At 46.6% G+C, this 18,911-nt stretch overlaps 1 protein-coding gene across 1 annotated transcript in view; it reads right to left on the bottom strand.

Annotated features, from left to right (window-relative positions):
* Nucleotides 1–5,640: 5,640 nt before the first annotated feature.
* LOC121877949 (putative mediator of RNA polymerase II transcription subunit 26) overlaps nucleotides 5,641–18,911 on the bottom strand; it is a 37,683-nt gene continuing 24,412 nt past the window's right edge. The window contains exons 2-3 of the mRNA XM_042383923.1: nucleotides 9,882–9,994; nucleotides 5,641–7,141 (exon numbers count right to left, since the gene is read on the bottom strand). Coding sequence (XP_042239857.1) covers nucleotides 5,641–7,141; nucleotides 9,882–9,994 — 1,614 coding nt within the window. The remainder of the gene's footprint in view (nucleotides 7,142–9,881; nucleotides 9,995–18,911) is intronic.

Below are 18,911 nucleotides of genomic sequence, written 5' to 3'. Positions count from 1 at the left end.
GGTTTGGGGAGGCGCACACACACACACACACACACACACACACACACACACTCTACTAATTATCGAGAATCTAAAACCTGAAAATCTGGGACCACAAAATGTTTATTAACTTCCTGATGTCATCTCCCTCCTCCCCCCGTTAGGTACTCGGAACACCGTGACACCGCTGTTGGGGAGGAAGGGAGGAGGGAGGGAGAAGAGGGGGGAGAGACTTGAGGCCAACAGCAGGTATCATATGGTCAAATGAGTGAGAGGAGGGGGTGAGGGAGGGGGGTAAGGGAGGGGGGTGAGGGAAGGGGAGGGAGCGGGAGGAGTGATTTAACACCCTAACGTTAATCTAACCTAATCTAACTTAACGTAACACTAACCTAACGTAATTTAAACAAATATAACCTAACGCAAACCAAACCCAACGTAATCTAACCAAACACTAACGTAACCTAACAAAACGCTCACCTAAAATACACCCAAAATCGTATATAACAAACATCATTTATCACATACCATTAATTATATAACAAAATAGTACTTAATAAATCCTTCTATAATCATATAAAACTTGCAGACCAATTCTCAGTTAAATTTTAAGTAATTTTTGTGAAATAGAAAACGGGAATCGATGACAATCTTAGGAGGGGGGACTATTTTTGGGTGACTTATCTCATAGTTCACTAAAGGTGCTGAGGTTTTTGGCATAGTTTACCATCCAGTGCGTCTCTGGGCACTTATATACTTGGTGCTTTTTGGCGTATACGCATGTCTTAAGAAATTTACGTTTCGGGATCTCGAGGTATAGGAATGCGTCACTTACCATACATACGCATTAGTCGATCGGTATATACGTATCGGGAATCTTAGGGTATAGGAATGCGTCACTTACCATACATACGCATTAGTCGATCGGTATATACGTATCGGGAATCTTAGGGTATAGGAATGCGTCACTCATATACGCATTTAGTCCCTCGACGTATAGGCATAATAGATACGAGGTCTTAATACAGGTGTGTCGTCGGTCGAGGCCCTTCATTAAAGTTATTATGGCCAGGTAGACAGTGATGGGGTCTCACTCTATACGTCGCTCATAAACACGACCACGGGTAACTAGAGAGAGAGAGAGAGATATATATATGCAATATCAGAAGAACATTTTGGGGGCTGTATATCTCTCTCTCTCTCTCTCTCTCTCTCTCTCTCTCTCTCTCTCTCTCTCTCTCTCTCTCAACAGATCATCAAGGTAGGGGTGGGTCAGTCTCCCGACCATCTGACAGTCTCTGGTCGTAAGGTTGAAGTCTGTTAAATCAATACCTAGGACAGGGTCTGTTGAAGTAGGGGGTGGGGGAGGGGAGGGGTAGGAGGGGGGTGAGGGGAGGATAAGGGGTGGGAGGGGTGGTGGTGGGGGTAGATTATAGTTAGTTAGATAAATAGACAGACAAACAGACAGGAGGCAGATAAATAGAGAGGGAGAGAAGCAAAGGAAGGAAGGAGAGGAGTTTAGAGAGGACAGGTATGGTCATTAGGCCTGCAGGTGTAAAGGCACTGATTTAGCTTATATATTTTTGGCCTTGTGTTCAGGTAGAAAGGAAGGAGGGAGGAGGGAGGGAAGGAGGGAAGGAGGAGGGAGGGGAAGGAGGAATAGAGGGAAGGAGGAGGGAGGTAAGGAGGAGGGAGGGAGGAGGGAGGGAATGAGGGAGGGGAATGAGGTGGGAGGGAGGGAATGAGGGAGGGAGGGACAGAGGGAGGAGGGAATGAGGGGAGGGAGGGAATGAGGGAGGGAGGGAATGAGGGAGGGAGGGAGGGAGGAAGGAAGGAGGGAATGAGAAAGGGGAGGGAAGGAGGGAGGGAGGGAGGGGAGGGGGGTAAGGTGAGGGAGGGGAGGGGAGGGGAGGGAGGAGGGGAGGGAGGGAGGGAGGGAAGGCAGAGAGAGGAAGGGAAATTGAAAGAGGGAAAGAAGGATATAAAGCGAGAAGGATGAAGAAAAGGGCGAGAAGAAGGGTGAGAGAAGAAGGGAGGGAGGGAGGGAGGGAGGGAGGGAGGGAGGGCAGGTCAGTGACAGTCAGGTCATTGTTCTAGGTAACTCATCCTCATGATCAAATAACATGACTCGACCCACACGTGCCCACCCATCCACCCACTTCCAACCCACTCACCTACCCTCACCCACGGCCCACCCACCCACTCCCAACCCACTCACCCACCACCAGCCCACCCACACAGATACACTCCATTTCCCCTCCACCCACTCAACTTTCCTCCACCTACCCTCCACCTTCCCTCCACTACCTTTCAATACCCTCTATTACCCTCCACTACCCTCCACCTTCCCTCCATCACTACAGGTGTCGAAACAACAGAAAAAACCGTTGGATGTTTTGACGAGTTTTGTTAACGGTCGCCGGCTAGGCCCCCCCCTAAACAACCACAGTCCCTCCCTCCCTCCTTCCCTCTTATCGCTTACCTATGCCTACCTACTTACCTTTCCTCCCTCCCTCCTCCCATTGCACGCCTTCCTCGCCTCCCTCCCTCCCTCCTTCTCTTCTCCTTCCTTCCTTCTCGTTCCTTCCCTAACTCTTTCTTCCCTTTCCTTTCTTCTTTCCTTTCCTCCCTCGTTCCTTCCCTCCTCCTTTCTCCTCCTCGCCTCTTCCCCTCCTTCCTTTCTTTTCCCTCGCTCCTTCCTCCTTCTCTCCTCCTCCTTCCTTCCCCTCCTTCCTTCTCTCCCTCCCTCCTTCCTTCTCTCCCTCCTGACCAACCCACAGCAATAGTTTCTTCACTCTTGTGTTAATTCTTGTTTAATCTCTTCAATTCTCTCTCATTCATTGGGTCTTTATTGTCTCCTTCATTCTCTCTACATTTTTCCATTCTTCATCTTTATTGTGTTTTATATTATTTATTTATTTTATTTATTTACCTTCGTTTATTGATTTTTTTGGTAATACTAATACTGATAATTTATAAATTCTGGAATAGTTTATTATTATCACTGGGTGTCAGGGTGTTGGCAGATGTCAGGTGTTGGCAGTGGTGTCAGGGGTGTTGGCAGTGGTGTCAGGGTGTTGGCAGTGGTGTTGGCAGTGGTGTCAGGGTGTTGGCAGTGGTGTCAGGGTGTTGGCAGTGGTGTCAGGGTGTTGGCAGTGGTGTCAGGGTGTTGGCAGTGGTGTCAGGGTGACCACTAGGGAGTGTCACATGACCCTGGGAATGACCGCGTCCGCCATGTTAACATCAAATGACCTGTCGAACAAATGACCTTGTTTCATGGTTGAGTTGACCTGTGTGTGTGTGTGTGTGTGTGTGTGTGTGTTCTCCTCCACCCACAAACACACACAAACACACACACACACCCTCCACACACACACACACCCTCCACACACACACCCCACACACACACACACACACACACACACACCCCCTCCACACATACACACACACACCCCTCCACATACACACGCACACCCTCCACACACACACACACACACACCTCCACACACACACACACACCCTCCACACACACACGCACACCCTCCACACACACACACGCACACACCCTCCACACACACACACACCCTCCACACACACACACACCTCCACACACACACACCCTCCTCCCCCCACACACCCTCCACACACACCCACCCCCCCCCCCCCCCCCCCACACACACACACACACACCTGTTTGGACACACCTCTACGTGGGAACCTGAATATTCATACATATAGGCATAGGACACGCTTGGACACGTCTAATTACCTACGTTTCCTGGACACGGCCTTGGACATGGTAATGATGGGGGCAGAGAGAGAGAAAACAAAATAGGAAATATTGCAAACATACGACCAACTCTCTCTCTCTCTCTCTCTCTCTCCCAGCCTCACCTCCCTCCTCTCCCTCCATCCTCCGGACATCCTGACGACACAATTACAGGCTCCCTCCCTCATCCTTCCTTCCCTCCCTCCCCCTAGACAGGTGTGAGGGATGGAGGGAGGGAGGGAGGGAGGGATGTGTCTGTACTCAAACTAATCTCCTCCTTTCTCTTATTCTTCATCTTTATCTTCCTATTCCTCTCTTTATCACTTCCTTCCCCTTATCTCTCCAACATTTCCCCCTTCCATCCCTCCCTCCTTCTAACCTTCCTTCCCTCCTTTCCTCCCTCCCTCTTACCCCCCCTCCCTCCCTCTACTCCCCTCCTCTTACTCCCCTCCTTCCTTCACTCCCTCCCTCCCTCTACTCCCTCCCTCCCTCTTACCCCCCCTCCCTCCCTTACAGTAATTATCCTCACTATTACCTGTTCATCAACTGACACAAGCTGTAATTTGTAACTGTAATTACTGTATCGGGCTGTATCTTCCTGTATCTTACTGTATTTTGTTGTATTTTATTGTATATTACTGTATCTTGCTGTATTTTATTGTACATTACTGCATAAATCCCAAAAAGTGAAATAAAATACCTTCTCTAAATTAGTATAATCATTAGGTGTATAACTCAGGTAATTACAGGTGGAAATCATTAATTATCAAACAAGTTATAGATAATTATAATATGAATCTACATATCAAGTTTCATATCGATCCGAAAAGAACTTTGAAAGATATTGAAGAGAAAATATATCATGTGGGAACTCGGTTGGTATAAAGAATGTATAATCAGAATGGCTCTTTGTCGTGTGGTCAGCTTTGTAACACGGGAAGTATGATGGAATGGGAGGATGGGAAGGGAATTAATGTTTGTTTCCCCTCCCATCTGCCTATCTTTCCATTACATCCTCTCTCTCTCTCTCTCTCTCTCTCTCTCTCTCTCTCTCCCGTCCAGGTGATATGTATAGGAATGCCGACAGCATGTTGATCAAGCCTAGACCAGGTGTACTTTAGGCAGGTGTGCTGGGGCCGTCGGTAATTCTCTCTCTCTAACCAACCCACTCCCACCCACTATACCCCACCCTCTAACCCACCCACTCCACCCAAGTAACAAAACAGTGACGTAATAATTTAGACATCTTTAAAGGTTCAGGAGCCGCCGTAGTCGTCTTAAGCCGGAACATAAGACGCCTGAGGCCCTCACCTTGTCTCATCTCTCACTCGTGTCTTCCTGGTGAGAGTTAAAGATCTTCCTTACGTCACTTCCTTACCTGTTTCTTCTTCCTGGTTCAGAGAGAGAGAGAAAGAGAGAGAGAAAGAAAGAGAGAGAGAGAGAGAGAGTACAGGTGTACACACAAGGTTAGCTCACCTGTCCTGTCATATTTACCTGTCGTCAGCATATATACCTGTTGATTGGATTGACAGATCTTCTCTCTCTCTCTCTCTCTCTGTTTATATATTCCTCTGTCTCTCTCTGTCTGTCTCTGTTTATCTCTGTCTGTCCATTTTCTGTCTTCTCTCTCTCTCTCTCTCTCTCTCTCTCTCTCTCTCTCTCTCTCTCTCTCTCTCTCTCTCTCTCTCTCTCTCTCTCCCTTCTGCCTCTCTCTATATCTGCTTTCCTCCTCCTTCCTCTTTCCCTCTCCCCTCTCCCCTCTCTCTCTCTCTCTCTCTCTCTCTCTTCTGCCCTCTCTATCTGCTTTTCCTCCTCCTTCCCTCTTTCCTCTCCCCCCCTCTCTCCTCTCTCTCCCAGGGAGATCACCCCCAGGTAGCAGATGCCCCATGGAATGGTCAGTGAACAGCTGCTCCCCCTCCCCTGCTACCGGATTTCCTGCTGCTGCGCCTCCTACTGTTGCTGTCTGCTGTTGATGTCTGCTGTTGCTCCTGTTGTCTGTTGTTGATGTATGCTGCCTGCTGTTGGTGTCTGTTGTTGATGTCTGCTGTTGTGTCTGCTGTTGCTTGTTGTTGTCTGATGTTGCTCCTGTTGTGTTGTGTCTGTTTTGTCCCTGCCGTTGATGTCTGTTGTTGATGGTTGTGTGTCTGCTGTTGATGTCTGCTGTTTGTGTCTGATGTTGCTCCTGTCTGCCGTTGATGTCTGCTGTTGATGTCTGTGTTGTCCTGTCCTGCTGTTGATGTCTGATGTTGCTCCTGTCTGCCGTTGATGTCTGTTGTTGATGGTTGATGTGTCTGCTGTTGATGTCTGCTGTTTGTGTCTGATTGTTGCTCCTGTCTGCCGTTGATGTCTGCTGTTGTGTCTTTGCTCCTGCTGTTGATGTCTGTTGTTGATGGTTGATAGTGTCTGCTGTTGATGTCTGCCGTTGATGTCTGCTGTTGATGTCTGCTGTTTGTGTGTCTGATGTTGCTCCTGTCTGCCGTTGATGTCTGCTGTTGATGTCTGATATTGCTCCTGTCTGCTGTTGATGTCTGATGTTGCTCCTGTCTGCCGTTGATGTCTGCTGTTGATGTCTGATGTTGCTCCTGTCTGCTGTTGATGTCTGTATTGATGTCTGATATTGATCCTGTCTGCTGTTGATGTCTGTTGTTGATGGTTGATAGTTTCTGCTGTTGATGTCTGATGTTGCTCCTGTCTGCCGTTGATGTCTTGATGTCTGATGTGCTCTGTCGGCTGTTGATGTCTGATGTTGCTCCTGTCTGCCGTTGATGTCTGCTGTTGGTGTCTGATATTGCTCTGTCTGCTGTTGATGTCTGATGTTGCTCCTGTCTGCCGTTGATGTCTGTTGTTGATGGTTGATAGTGTCTGCTGTTGGTGTCTGATGTTGCTCTGTCTGCTGTTGATGTCTGATGTTGCTCCTGTCTGCCGTTGATGTCTGATGTTGCTCCTGTCTGCCGTTGATGTCTGTTGTTGATGGTTGATAGTTTCTGCTGTTGATGTCTGATGTTGCTCCTGTCTGCTGTTGATGTCTGATGTTGCTCTGTCTGCCGTTGATGTCTGCTGTTGATGTCTGCTGTTTGTGTCTGATGTTGCTCCGTCTGTCGTTGATGTCTGCTGTTGATGTCTGATATTGCTCCTGTCTGCTGTTGGTGTCTGATGTTGCTCCTGTCTGTTGATGTCTGTTGTTGATGGTTGATAGTGTCTGCTGTTGTTCTGATGTGTCTGTCTGCTGTTGATGTCTGATGTTGCTCCTGTCTGCTGTTGGTGTCTGATGTTGCTCCTGTCTGCTGTTGGTGTCTGATGTTGCTCCTGTCTGTGTGTCTGTTGTTGATGGTTGATAGTGTCTGCTGTTGATGTCTGCTGTTGGTGTCTGATGTTGCTCCTGTCTGCTGTTGTTGGCTGATAGTGTCTGCTTTTGGTGTCTACTGTTGTTATGTGTTATCTACTCCTGTTGTCTGCTGGTCTGCTCAGTTATTTTTCCCGTTAACTCCAATAGTCGTATTATCATTATTAACTATTGCCTTTGTAGATCACCACCTCAGACGGAAGACAGGCAAGCGTATGCCGGGCGAACGGTCTGTAATATTCTCCGTTTCTTCTTCCTCTTTCTTTCTCTCCCCTCCTGTCTCCCTCTTCCTTCCTCTCCTTCCTCTTCTCTCCCTCTTCCTTCCTTCCTATCCTTCCCTCTCCTCCCTCTCCCCTTCCTTCCTCTCCTTCCCTCTCTTCTCTCTCCTCTCCTTCCTCTCCTCTCTCCTTCCTTCTCTCCTTCCCTCTCTTCTCTCCCCTTCCTTCCTTTCCTTCCCTCTCCTCCTCCCTTCCCTCTCCTTCCCTCTCTTCTCTCCCCTTCCTCTCCTTCCTCTCTTCTCTCCCCTGCCTTCCTTTCCTTCCTCTCCTCCCTCTCCCTCCTCTCTTCCCTCTCCCCTCTCCCCGTATCATATATTACCTGGGCGTTTCAGTGCAACTTAACACGACCGGACGTGATGGTGAAGCCAGACACAACTTCCTTCCTTCTTGGGAGAGGAGAGAGAGAGAGGAGAGGGGGGGGGAGGTGGGGAGGAGAGAGAGAGAGAGAGAGAGAAGAGACTACTAAATTTCAACAGTCTCACCTCAACCTATCCACAAACTGCTAATAAAGGTTTCTTATAGGTCGAATGGGTCCCGGTTCTGATGGGTTCTGTTCTTAATGGGTCCCGTTCTTAATGGGTTCCGTTCTTAATGGGTCCTGTTCTTAATGGGTCCTGTTCTTAATGGGTTCTGTTCTTAATGGGTCTGTTCTTAATGGGTCCTGTTCTTAATGGGTTCTGTTCTTAATGGGTCCTGTTCTTAATGGGTCCTGTTCTTAATGGGTCCTGTTCTTAATGGGTCCTGTTCTTAATGGGTCCTGTTCTTAATGGGTCCTATTTCTTAATGGGTTCTGTCTGTGGCGGTCCTGTTCTTAATGGGTCCTGTTCTTAATGGGTTCTGTTCTTAATGGGATTCAGTTCTAATGGGCCCCACATTCCTTCCTTCTCAGTGCCCCATATAAGCTCCCCACAACACCACCTCATTCTCCACACCTCCCCTCTCTCTCCCCCCTCTTCCTCTCCCCCCCACAATCTCCTCCCACTATACCCCCCACCTCCCCAACCTTCCCCCTCCTGAAAAACGGTTACAAAATTCACTTTCTTAATGACGTGATTACCAACCATGTCTCCCTACCCAACAACGTGCCCCAGGTGTGCCCAGGTGTGCCCCACGTGCCCAGGTAACCAACCCACCTATCCACCCCACACACACACCTGTCAGCAATACCCCCTAACCTACCCTGCCTCCTAAGGGTATCTGGCGTCTCACAGGGTACGTCTTAGGTCCTTAGCGGTTCTATGGGATAATATAAAATAATAATACCTGGCCATTTTGGTAATAGAAACACTTAAGAAATAATACGGTTTAATACTGACTAATATTACACAATTTATATCAGATAATGAATTGGATACGTATAGAAAACTCTTTGGGGATAATACGTATTTGACTGATGTTAAATGTTGACTTAGTGAAATGTTAAGGTAATGTGTTTGTTTGAGGGGTAAAGGTAATTAATTAGTAATGAAAGATACCTGGTGTTACAGGATTGGTTATATAGGGAATATCTGGGGTTTTTTTTTTTTAACAATCCTTGATGTTATATAAATAATCTGACGTCACTTATCAATCCTGACGTCAATTATCAATCCATGACGTCACATAACCCATCCATGACGTCACTTAACCAATCAGAGTGGAGCATAGGTAATTCTGAGGTATTATTGATTAGCAGGTGTGTTGTGTCTCTTATCCTCAGGTGTACAGAGACAGCTCATTAAACACCTGTACTCCATGGTATATTATGGAGGTAAATGAATGGAGTATGGAGTAATATTTAACTCCACATCTTTACTCCATGTTAATTTTTGGAGGTTTAAGATTAGGGTATAAAATGGAGGAGGGAGGAGGGAGGGGAGGAGAGGAGGAGGGAGAGGGGAGGAGGGAGGGAGGGTCAGTGTTTCTCAAATGAGTTCAGGTGAGACATGAAGTTAGTAAGAGTAGGAAAAGGAGGATGGTGGGAGAGGTGGGTTAATGAGGCAGGTGTGAGGTGGGTTCAAGTGGGCCTCGACACGCTTCGGGCACCCACCTGCAAACCCATCAGTTTCCCCCCTCCCCCACCACCCACCCTCACCCACCTTCAGACATCTACTCCATCTCCTCCTCCTCTTCCTCTTTTGCCCCCACAATCCACCTCCACCCACCTTAACCCACCTCCACCTTCTCCTCCACCCACCTTAACCACCTCCACCCTACCTTACATAACCCACCTCCACCCACATTTTAAGACCCTATATTTTTTTCTATTAAATTTACACTCGTCCATCCATATCCATCCAGCCCTCTTCAACCCACCTCTTCAACCCGCCCTTCAACCCACCCCTCTTCCCTTTAACCCACTCATCTTAACACACCTCAAATACTTTTGGGGTGTCTTTCCTACCCCCCTCTCTCTCTCTCTCTCTCTCTCTCTCTCTCTCTCTAAAACACCCCAGTCAAGGGGCACAGATCACCTAATCAACTCAGTGAACCGTACAACACCGCCTTAAGCACCTCAGAATACACAAAAGGTTACCTGACGTATTGGTAGTCATCTGCAGGTCTAAGCTGGGATCTCAGGTGTGCACGGGCGGCAAGTCGAACCCGTGTACTCAAGAAGGCCACGTCCACAGTGACCCCCTGAGCCACCTGGAAATATGAAAATTAAATAAAAATAAAAAGATTTAGTAATTTTTTTTTTTTTTTTTTTATTAGATTGTTTGAGGGTTTTACTCTGTGTGTGTTTGGGTGTGTGTTTGATGTGTGTTTGGGTGTGTGTTTAGTTTTAATGAGTAGGTCATGATTAGGTAAGATAAACACAGTGTCTTGTTTACGCTGGTAGGCCTCTTGACAGGTGATGGTATAGACGAGTGTTAAGAATTAGTTACACCGATGTGAAAACACACTAGTAAATAATTCAAATTTTGGTAAAAACGTGAAAAAATACTTAAAATTAGCAAATAATTAAAGAAAAATACTTAAAATTAGCAAATAATTAAAGAAAAATACTTAAAATTAGCAAATAATTAAAGAAAAATACTTAAAATTAGCAAATAATTAAAGAAAAATACTTAAAATTAGCAAAAACTTAAAAAAATACTTAAAAATTACAGAAAAATTAAAAGAGAGATAATTTGGTCATATAATTAGGGATGAAGGGATATTAACAGACATAATTGGTAAAGGTGAGAGTAGGAGGATCAGGGGAAGGTAGAGACTAGGATAGATGGAAGAGAGACAAAAAGAACGGAGAGAATTGATAAAAACAGCCCGATAACATTTTGAGTGGAGGACTGTGGTCGCCAACCCTCAGATATCTAGATTCTACTCTTGATTGCTTGATTGATTGATTGTTTATTGATTGGTTATTGTTGGTTAAGGTTTACTAGGGTATTAGTTCACTATAACCAGTTCACTATAATACAAATTCACTATTACCAGTTACACAAGGTCACTATAAGAAAAGTTCACTATAACAAGTTCACTATAACACAAATTCATTATAGGCAGTTCACTATAACACAAGTTCACTATAAACCAAACTCACTATAACCAGTTACACGAGGTCACTATAGCCAGTTCACTATAACACAAATTCACGATAACACAAGTTCACTATAACCGAAACTCACTATAACCAGTTACACGAGGTCACTATAGCCAGTTCACTATAACAGTTGGTAAATAACACTATTGGTCACTATATCCGGGTGTTGCTGTGACAGGTCAAACAATAACAAGGAACAGTGTCTCTTGCTCTAATGAACGCCATCTGTTGCCCGGTGTTGTTACGACTGCAATTTACCCTTTGTCATGGAGAAATTGTACATACACACACACGTACATACCTATACACGCACATATATACACGCGTACACACACATATACGTATATACTTATACACGCACCCACACACACACACCAAAGTTTCAATTCATATACAATAAGGAGAGAGAGAGAGAGAGAGAGAGGGAGAGAGAGAGAGAGAGAGAGAGAGTTAAATTAGGTTTAGTTAACAGGATATCCAACACATAAGGTGAAGGAGGGAGGGAGGGAGGGATGAGGGGAGGGAAGGTGTGGGAGGGAGGGGTGGGAGGGGAGGGATGAGGGGAGGGGATGAGGAGGAAGGTGTGGGGAGGGAGGGGAATGAGGGAGGGAGGAGAGAAGGAGGGGTGGGGAGGGAGGGAAGGAGGAGGGGAGGGAAGGTGGGGAGGGAGGAAGGAGGAGGGGAGGGAAGGAGGAAGGAGGGAGGGAGGAGGAGGGATGAGGGGTGTGAGGGAAGGAAGGAGGAGGGTGTGAGAGAGGGAGGGAGGGAGAGAGGGAGGGTGTGAGGGGAGGGTGGAGGAGGGGAAGGAGTGAGGTGTGAGGAGGAGTGAGCAGAAGCCGGGTTATCGAACATTCCTCCCTCCCCCCTCACACACACCAGCCAGTATATTTCAACAAGTACACAAATTATCTATAGTGAGAATAAAACAAACAAATTTATCTCCCAAATTCACGTTTTCCAAGATACACAGCGTAAGAGAGAGAGAGAGAGAGAGAGAGAGAGAGAGAGAGAGAGAGCTAAGGTCCAAATATGTTTCCAAAGACAACACTCTTTTCACTCACACACACGTAAATAAATCGAAGTAAACGTTGTAAATAAAATATCTATCTTGTTTTCAATAATTCGTGGAAATTTGATGACCTGAGAGAGAGAGACGGAGAGAGAGGGGGATAGAGAAAGAGAGAGGGGGATAGAGAGAGAGTCAGTGGCTAGCCAGAACGCACTCTCCTACACACACATAATGTTTTGCCGCGTTTTCCCCTCCTACACAAAGCTACACCAGAGCCAACAGGAGTCAAATTTACCGCCAAAAAGCGCACGTGAGCCACTGACCCACCAACACGTATTTTCGCGCGTGCTGGACCGCCGCGCTTCTGGTCGTGGGGGAGGGGCGTGGGTGGTGATGTGGGACAGGAGAGGAGGAGGAAGAGGAGAGATGGGGGGTTTGGGAGGTGGAAGGGAAGTAAAGGGGGGTAAGGGAAAGGGGGGTTTGGTGGAGTGAGGTAATGGGAAGAGATGAGAGGAGGGAGAGGATGGAGGAGAGGAGAGAGGGGTTGTTGAGAGGAAATGGAAGGAAGGAAGGGGGAAGGAAAGGAATGGAAGCAAGAACAGGAGAGTGGAAGAGAGATGGTAGGAGGAGGGAGGGGAGGAAGACAATGAAAAGGAGAGTAGGAGAAGAAAAAAAAATAGAGAGAGAAAAGAGAAGGATGCTGAGAGGTGAGAACTGATAAAGAAGAGCAAGAGAGGAAAGAAGAGGATAAGGGAAGGAGGAGGAGAAGAAGAGGGACGAGAAGAGAATGATAGGAGAAGAGAAGAAGACGGAGGAGAAGAGGATAGGAGAAAGAGGAGGAGGATGAAAGGGGGAAAAGATGAGAGAGAAAAGGAGATCAGAAGGACGAAAGAAGGAGAAGATAGAGAGAAAGAGAGACAGACAGAGAGAGGGGAACCACCGAACATGACTTCCTTCCAACTACCCCTTTCCGACAGGTTACAAGGACGTATATGTAAAGGAATGAATGGAACGGATAGAGACTTTTAAAACAGCTGCCCCGGTCACCCACCCACCCGTCCACCCACCCGTCCATTTACCTTTCTGACCGTCCCTTACCTCTGCCATGTGTCGGAATGTTGCTGCCCACGACTACTGGCTGAGTCATGGGACGAAAGGTGGTTCAATTAGGCGTCGTTGATTACAGGTAAAGAGAAAGAGAGAGAGAGAGAGAGAGAGAGAGAGAGAGAGAGAGAGAGAGAGAGAGAGAGAGAGAGAGAGAGAGAGAGAGAGAGAGAGAGAGAGAGAGAGAGAGAGAGTTATGATACGTCTTTTATTTTTTGGTTTTCTTAAATTTATTGTTATTATTATTATTTCAATTTCCGTATTATTTTGGTTTATTGCTTCTTCTTCTTCATCCTATTAATTACTTTCTCTCTATCTTCTCTTTTATAACTTTGAAGGACGATGGTTTAACCCTTTGAGGACGATGACTTAACCCTTTGAGGACGATGACTTAACCCTTTGAGGACGATGACTTAACCCTTTGAGGACGATGATTTAACCCTTTGAGGACGATGACTTAACCCTTTGAGGACGATGACTTAACCCTTTGAGGACGATGACTTAACCCTTTGAGGACGATGATGATTTCAACCCTCGAGGACGATGGTTTAACCCTTTGAGGACGATGGTTTAACCCTTGATATATTATTTAGCCTAACCCTTGAGGAATGATGACTTAACCCTTGAGGAAGATGATTTAACCTTGAGGACGATGGTTTAACCCTTGAGGACGATGACTTAACCCTTGAGGACGATGACTTAACCTCTTTGAGGACGATGACTTAACCCTTTGAGGAAGATGATTTAACCTTTGAGGACGATGGTTTAACCTTTTGAGGACGATACGAACTTTTGAGGACGATGATTTAACCCTTTGAGGACGATGGTTTAACCCTTTGAGGACGATGACTTAACCCTTTGAGGACGATGATTTAACCCTTTGAGGACGATGACTTAACCCTTTGAGGACGATGATTTAACCCTTTGAGGACGATGACTTAACCCTTTGAAGACGATTGTATAATAACTTAAATCAATATACAGAGGAAATTTGCAATACACCAAAGTAGCGAAGCCAAGAGTGGGAAATCGGACACCGTCATTGAGACTGTCCGCCTGTGTGAAACTTTATGGATGTGAACTGAGCTGTGTGTTTACATTATAGAGACGAGGTTCTTATGGTGAGTAATTAAAGTTCTAATGTTCTTTCTGTAGGTTATAGTTCTGTTTGAGTGTTTATATATACACTAGAGGTAACAGTTGAAATGGTTATGGGAGTTAGAGATTAATGGACTTTTTTGTAGTTATAATTAATGAATGTAGATTGAGTTTAGTTCTGACGTGTTTATGGTTTGTATACTGTCAGGGTTAGTGTATGTGTGTGTGTGTGTGGTATAGCGATGATGATGGTGGTAGTTGGTGGTAGTGGTGGCATGTGATGGTCGTGACAACAGCTGTGGCAGAGGTGGCAGGCGTCAGTTGTTGCCGCAGGAAGTTACTTCCTCAGCTTCCTGTCTCTCTGTTATTATTCCCCTCCTTCCCTCTCCCCAGGCGTATTTTCCCTCACTCCTTCCTGGCCATCTTCCTGCTGGTCTTCCTCCCCCCCCCTCCTCCTCCTTCCCCTCCTCCTCTGCCTCCTCCTCCTGCTTCCTCCCCCCAGTGTGTCAGAGAGGAAGTAACATTCAACATGTGTTATGGTCAGCGGACTGCAACCTGGCCGCCCACGCCCACACTCTCCCTCCCTCCTCCTTCCCTCTCTCTCTCTATCCCAGCCTCCTCCTCTTCTACCTGTCTCTTCCTCTCTTCTTCCCCAGCCTCACCCCCCCCATTCCTTCTACCTTTCCATCCTCCTCCCTTTCCCTCCTTCCCAGCCTCCATCCCTTCCTTCCAACTTACCCCTCTCTCTCTCTCTCTCTCTCTCTCTCTCTCTCTCTCTCTCTCTCGTGTACCTAGGTGGGTGTTCAACAGGTTAGGTTCCACAGACCAGAACATCTCCTTGTTGATTCACGGTTCATGCTTCCCACACACACACACTGCTGCAACTTCCGTGGGATCTCTTTCTCTCTCTTTCTGTGTCTCTCCACGTCTCTCCTTCTCTCTTTTTCAATCTGTCTCTCTCTCCTGTCACTCGTATCGGACGAAAAATCTAACCAAGAGAAAGACGTGATAAAGGTTAGGTTAGATTAGGTTATGCAGTACTCAGTTAAGTTACACCACGGTACAGTACGGTACAATACGGTACAGTACGGTGATTAAACTCCCGCATCTCTTAAGAAATTACTCCAATTATCTGACTTGATGGATAAACTGGCTGTCCGGATATCCTTTAGGGCACAGTACCCGGTAAGTGTCCTCTCCTGATACCCTGGGGGCACTTCCCTCCACGTGCCCGGGTATGGTACTTACTCAGGCCGGATATCAAAGGCGGGTGGACACGGTAGGCGGCAGTCTTGTCTTCAGGTAATTTATATCCGGCTTGTAGTGGCTGGCTGACCGGATACTCTCTAACTGGCCGCTGTCAGTGTTAATCCGGCTGTTGTTGTTGTTGTGTGTGTGTGTGTGTGTGTGTGTGTGTGTGTCTTTATATCTGTCTTTCTTTCTGTCTGTCTGTCTGTCTGTCTGTCTGTCTGCAAAGGGCGTACCGTGTGTGGGCGCACGTGTGATATTACAGACACCGTCCAAACACCAAGCTGACGTGTGGGCGTGGGTGGCCTATGCTGCAGATGTCGAGGGAACAGAGAGATGCGGGCGTGGTTATTTTATCGGATGATCAGTAGCATGGGGGCGTGTGAGGGCGCAGATGTTGACAGGATACAAGGGCGTGTGTTTATGTGGGGGGAATGATGCGGGCGTGCAGAAAGATCCTCCTCCAGTGGGCGTTGCAGAAGGTTTACAGTGTGTAGGCGTGCGGAATGAAACTACCTACACGCTTTGTGGATAGTTATGGGCGTGTAGGCGTGGAAAAAGATACTCCTTGCGTGTGATTTATAGATAGGTAAAGGCGTGGAGGCGTGTAAGAGAGATACACGTATAGCGGGCGTGGGGGCGTGGGATCGTAGGTGTATGATATGTGATGATGGTATTAGTAGATTATATGAGAAAGATGCGGGCGAGGACACCTGGTAAGGGGGAGGTAAGGGTGAGAGGGAGGTGAGGGAGAGGTGAGGTGAAGGGAGAGGTGAGGTGAAGGGAAGGTGAGGTGGTCCCAAGGTGATACTGATGGTGGTCCCGATGGTGGTCCCAAAGTGATCCCAAGGTTGTCCCGACTACTCCCGAGGGTGGTCCCGACTCCCGACTAATTCCGAGGGTGGTCATAGTCTAGTCATGGGCTGGTCATGGGCTGATCATTAACCCCTAAGAGACAATGTAATCTTAATAAACACACACACCAAAAAAAAGAAAAAATGGATTCTAAAAATCTTTAAATGGCCGAAAACTTTTAAGGAGGAACAGATGGTGAACGGGTTGACTCCACCACCTGCCAGGAGAACGGTGGCTGAGGGTAGGGGTGGGGGAGGGGGGGAGGGGGAGGGGAGGGGGTGGGAACGGAGAGGTGGGTGATGGTGGTTGTGATGGGGAAAGATAAGAGGGAAGGGGTGAAAGGGGAAGGGGGGTGGGAGGGGAAGGGGGTGGGAGGGGAAGGGGGTGAAAGTGAAGGGGTGATGGGGGAGGAAGACAGAGAAGGTACCAATATCTCTCACTCCTTACCAAGAGACTGAGAGATAAAAGGAGGTACCGAACGCCACATAAACAAGTACCAAAGGTCTCTAGGTAAACAAAAGGTACCAGAGATCTCTCACGGTACCAAGAGAGACTGAGAAACCATTAAACCAAGTGTGATATGTATCTCTCAGGGAAGCACTTAAGAGATACGTTAAGGCACTTGTGACTTCTGGAGGGCCTCATTGTTGATGGTGTGTTCCGGTCGACCCCCTCCCCGTGGTGAGGATTGATAACAATAACAACTATTACTTCTTTTTTTTTTAACGTAGCCTCCAGCCTCCCCCAATAGCCACACCTTCGCCGCCATTGTATTACCTTAATATTAAATATCCTAATACATAAGTAGCTATCCTATCTGTGTTGAGTTAGTTGAGCCGCAGATCTAAGCGGTATTCAGTGACTGTAGCCTCATAGTCAATATCTGCAACTGTTGTCGGCATTGGGGCAGAAGCTCTCGTTCCCCTGAGGCAGAGCAAAGCCGACCTAAGGAGAGAGAAGGACAGTCGACATCTCATCCAGGCTGTAACATAACTTCTGGGCTGCTGCTTCTGTTCGGAGATCAGCTCCACGAGTCTGGCGTAGAAACATCTTGAACTTGGTCCCATCCCAACTACTACTGCAATAACTCTTCCTCCTTCCTCCCTCACATTAATAACCCCCCCCCCCACCAAGATAACATCAGTCTGACCCACCAACATAACAGACAACAATGGGACATCACAGCTGGGGAAAATCTACGATAACCCCAGGAAATATTGGTGAGGAAAACTGGTGAGGAAAACTAGTGAGGAAAACTGGTGAGGAAAACTGGTGAGGAAAACTGGTGAGGAAAACCGATGTAAACCAGTGAGGAAAACTGGTGAGGAAAACTGGTGAGGAAAACTGGTGAGGAAAACTAGTGAGGAAAACTGGTGAGGAAAACTAGTGAGGAAAACTGGTGAGGAAAACTGGTGAGGAAAACTAGTGAGGAAAACTGGTGAGGAAAACTGGTGAGGAAAACTAGTGAGGAAAACTGGTGAGGAAAACTAGTGAGGAAAACTGATGTAAACCAGTGAGGAAACTAGTGAGGAAAACTGGTGAGGAAAACTAGTGAGGAAAACTAGTGAGGAAAACATGAGAAAAATCAGAAAAATATTCACCCCCGATTCGATTATTCTTAACCCTATTGAACCCTTAAGGGAGATAGGCCTATACCTATTTACAAATCCCTATTGTTTGAACCTAAAGATACTAGGGCATAAGGTCTATTTTCTCTGGGTTTGTTTACGTCTATTGTACATTGTAGGCAGGAAGAGAATGCTATACTGTGTTGATGTCTCTGTTATGTGGGAATCTCTCTCTCTCGAACGAAAAAATATGACACTTTTCTGTAAAAATCTAAAAATTCTCTAAAAAAAAAAAATCAATCAAATAAATTTAATTAACTATACGAAAAGAAAAGAAAAATAATATGAACTTAACGAAACGACTAAACTTAACGAAGGGTTTGAACGATACATTAAGAGACACATCGATCACCAGTTGATTTAGTCGTGAGATTTACTACAGGGAGAGAGAGAGAGAGAGAGAGAGAGAGAGAGAGAGATCTTCCCACGAGATAAGATGAGATAGAGAGATGTAGGCCAGAGGGAGAGAGTAGGGAGGATAGGGGTTGACATAGAGGGAGGTAGGAAGGGAGGTAAAGAGGGAGAAGGGAAGGAAGATAGGAAGAGAAGGAAGGAAGGAAGGAAGGAAGGAAGGAAGGAAGGAAGGAAGGAAGGAAGGAAGGAAGGAAGGAAGGAAGGAAGGAAGGAAGAGAAGCCACGTACTCAATCCGACATCTGGCTCAGTGGGAACCTGACCCCGTTCTAGATCCTCAAATCACGAGTTCGAGTCTGTGTTTTTTTTTACACCCACTACCGTCGCAAAACATCATGAGACAGGTGACGGGATATGACGTGTTGAACTTGAGCTGACAGACATGATTGACTCTTAGATACATGATAGGTATCTCAATTTCACGTTAAGATTACTTAACCTTAACCTAACCTAACCTAACCTAACCTAACCTAACTTACCCAGGAGGTGTTAAGGTATCTAAACTTAAGATGAAATAAGCTGGGGTGTCTAAACTTAGGGTGAAATAAGCTGGGGTATCTAAACTTAGGGTGAAATAAGCTGGGGTATCTAAACTTAAGATGAAATAAGCTGGGGTGTCTAAACTTAAGATGAAATAAGCTGGGGTGTCTAAACTTAAGATGAAA

The sequence above is a fragment of the Homarus americanus genome, unplaced genomic scaffold (assembly GCF_018991925.1).
Source record: "Homarus americanus isolate GMGI-L3 unplaced genomic scaffold, GMGI_Hamer_2.0 scaffold38554, whole genome shotgun sequence".
NCBI classification, from domain to species: domain Eukaryota; kingdom Metazoa; phylum Arthropoda; class Malacostraca; order Decapoda; family Nephropidae; genus Homarus; species Homarus americanus.
Note: the sequence above shows the minus strand (reverse complement) of the source record. Positions and strands in the feature narration are given on the sequence as shown.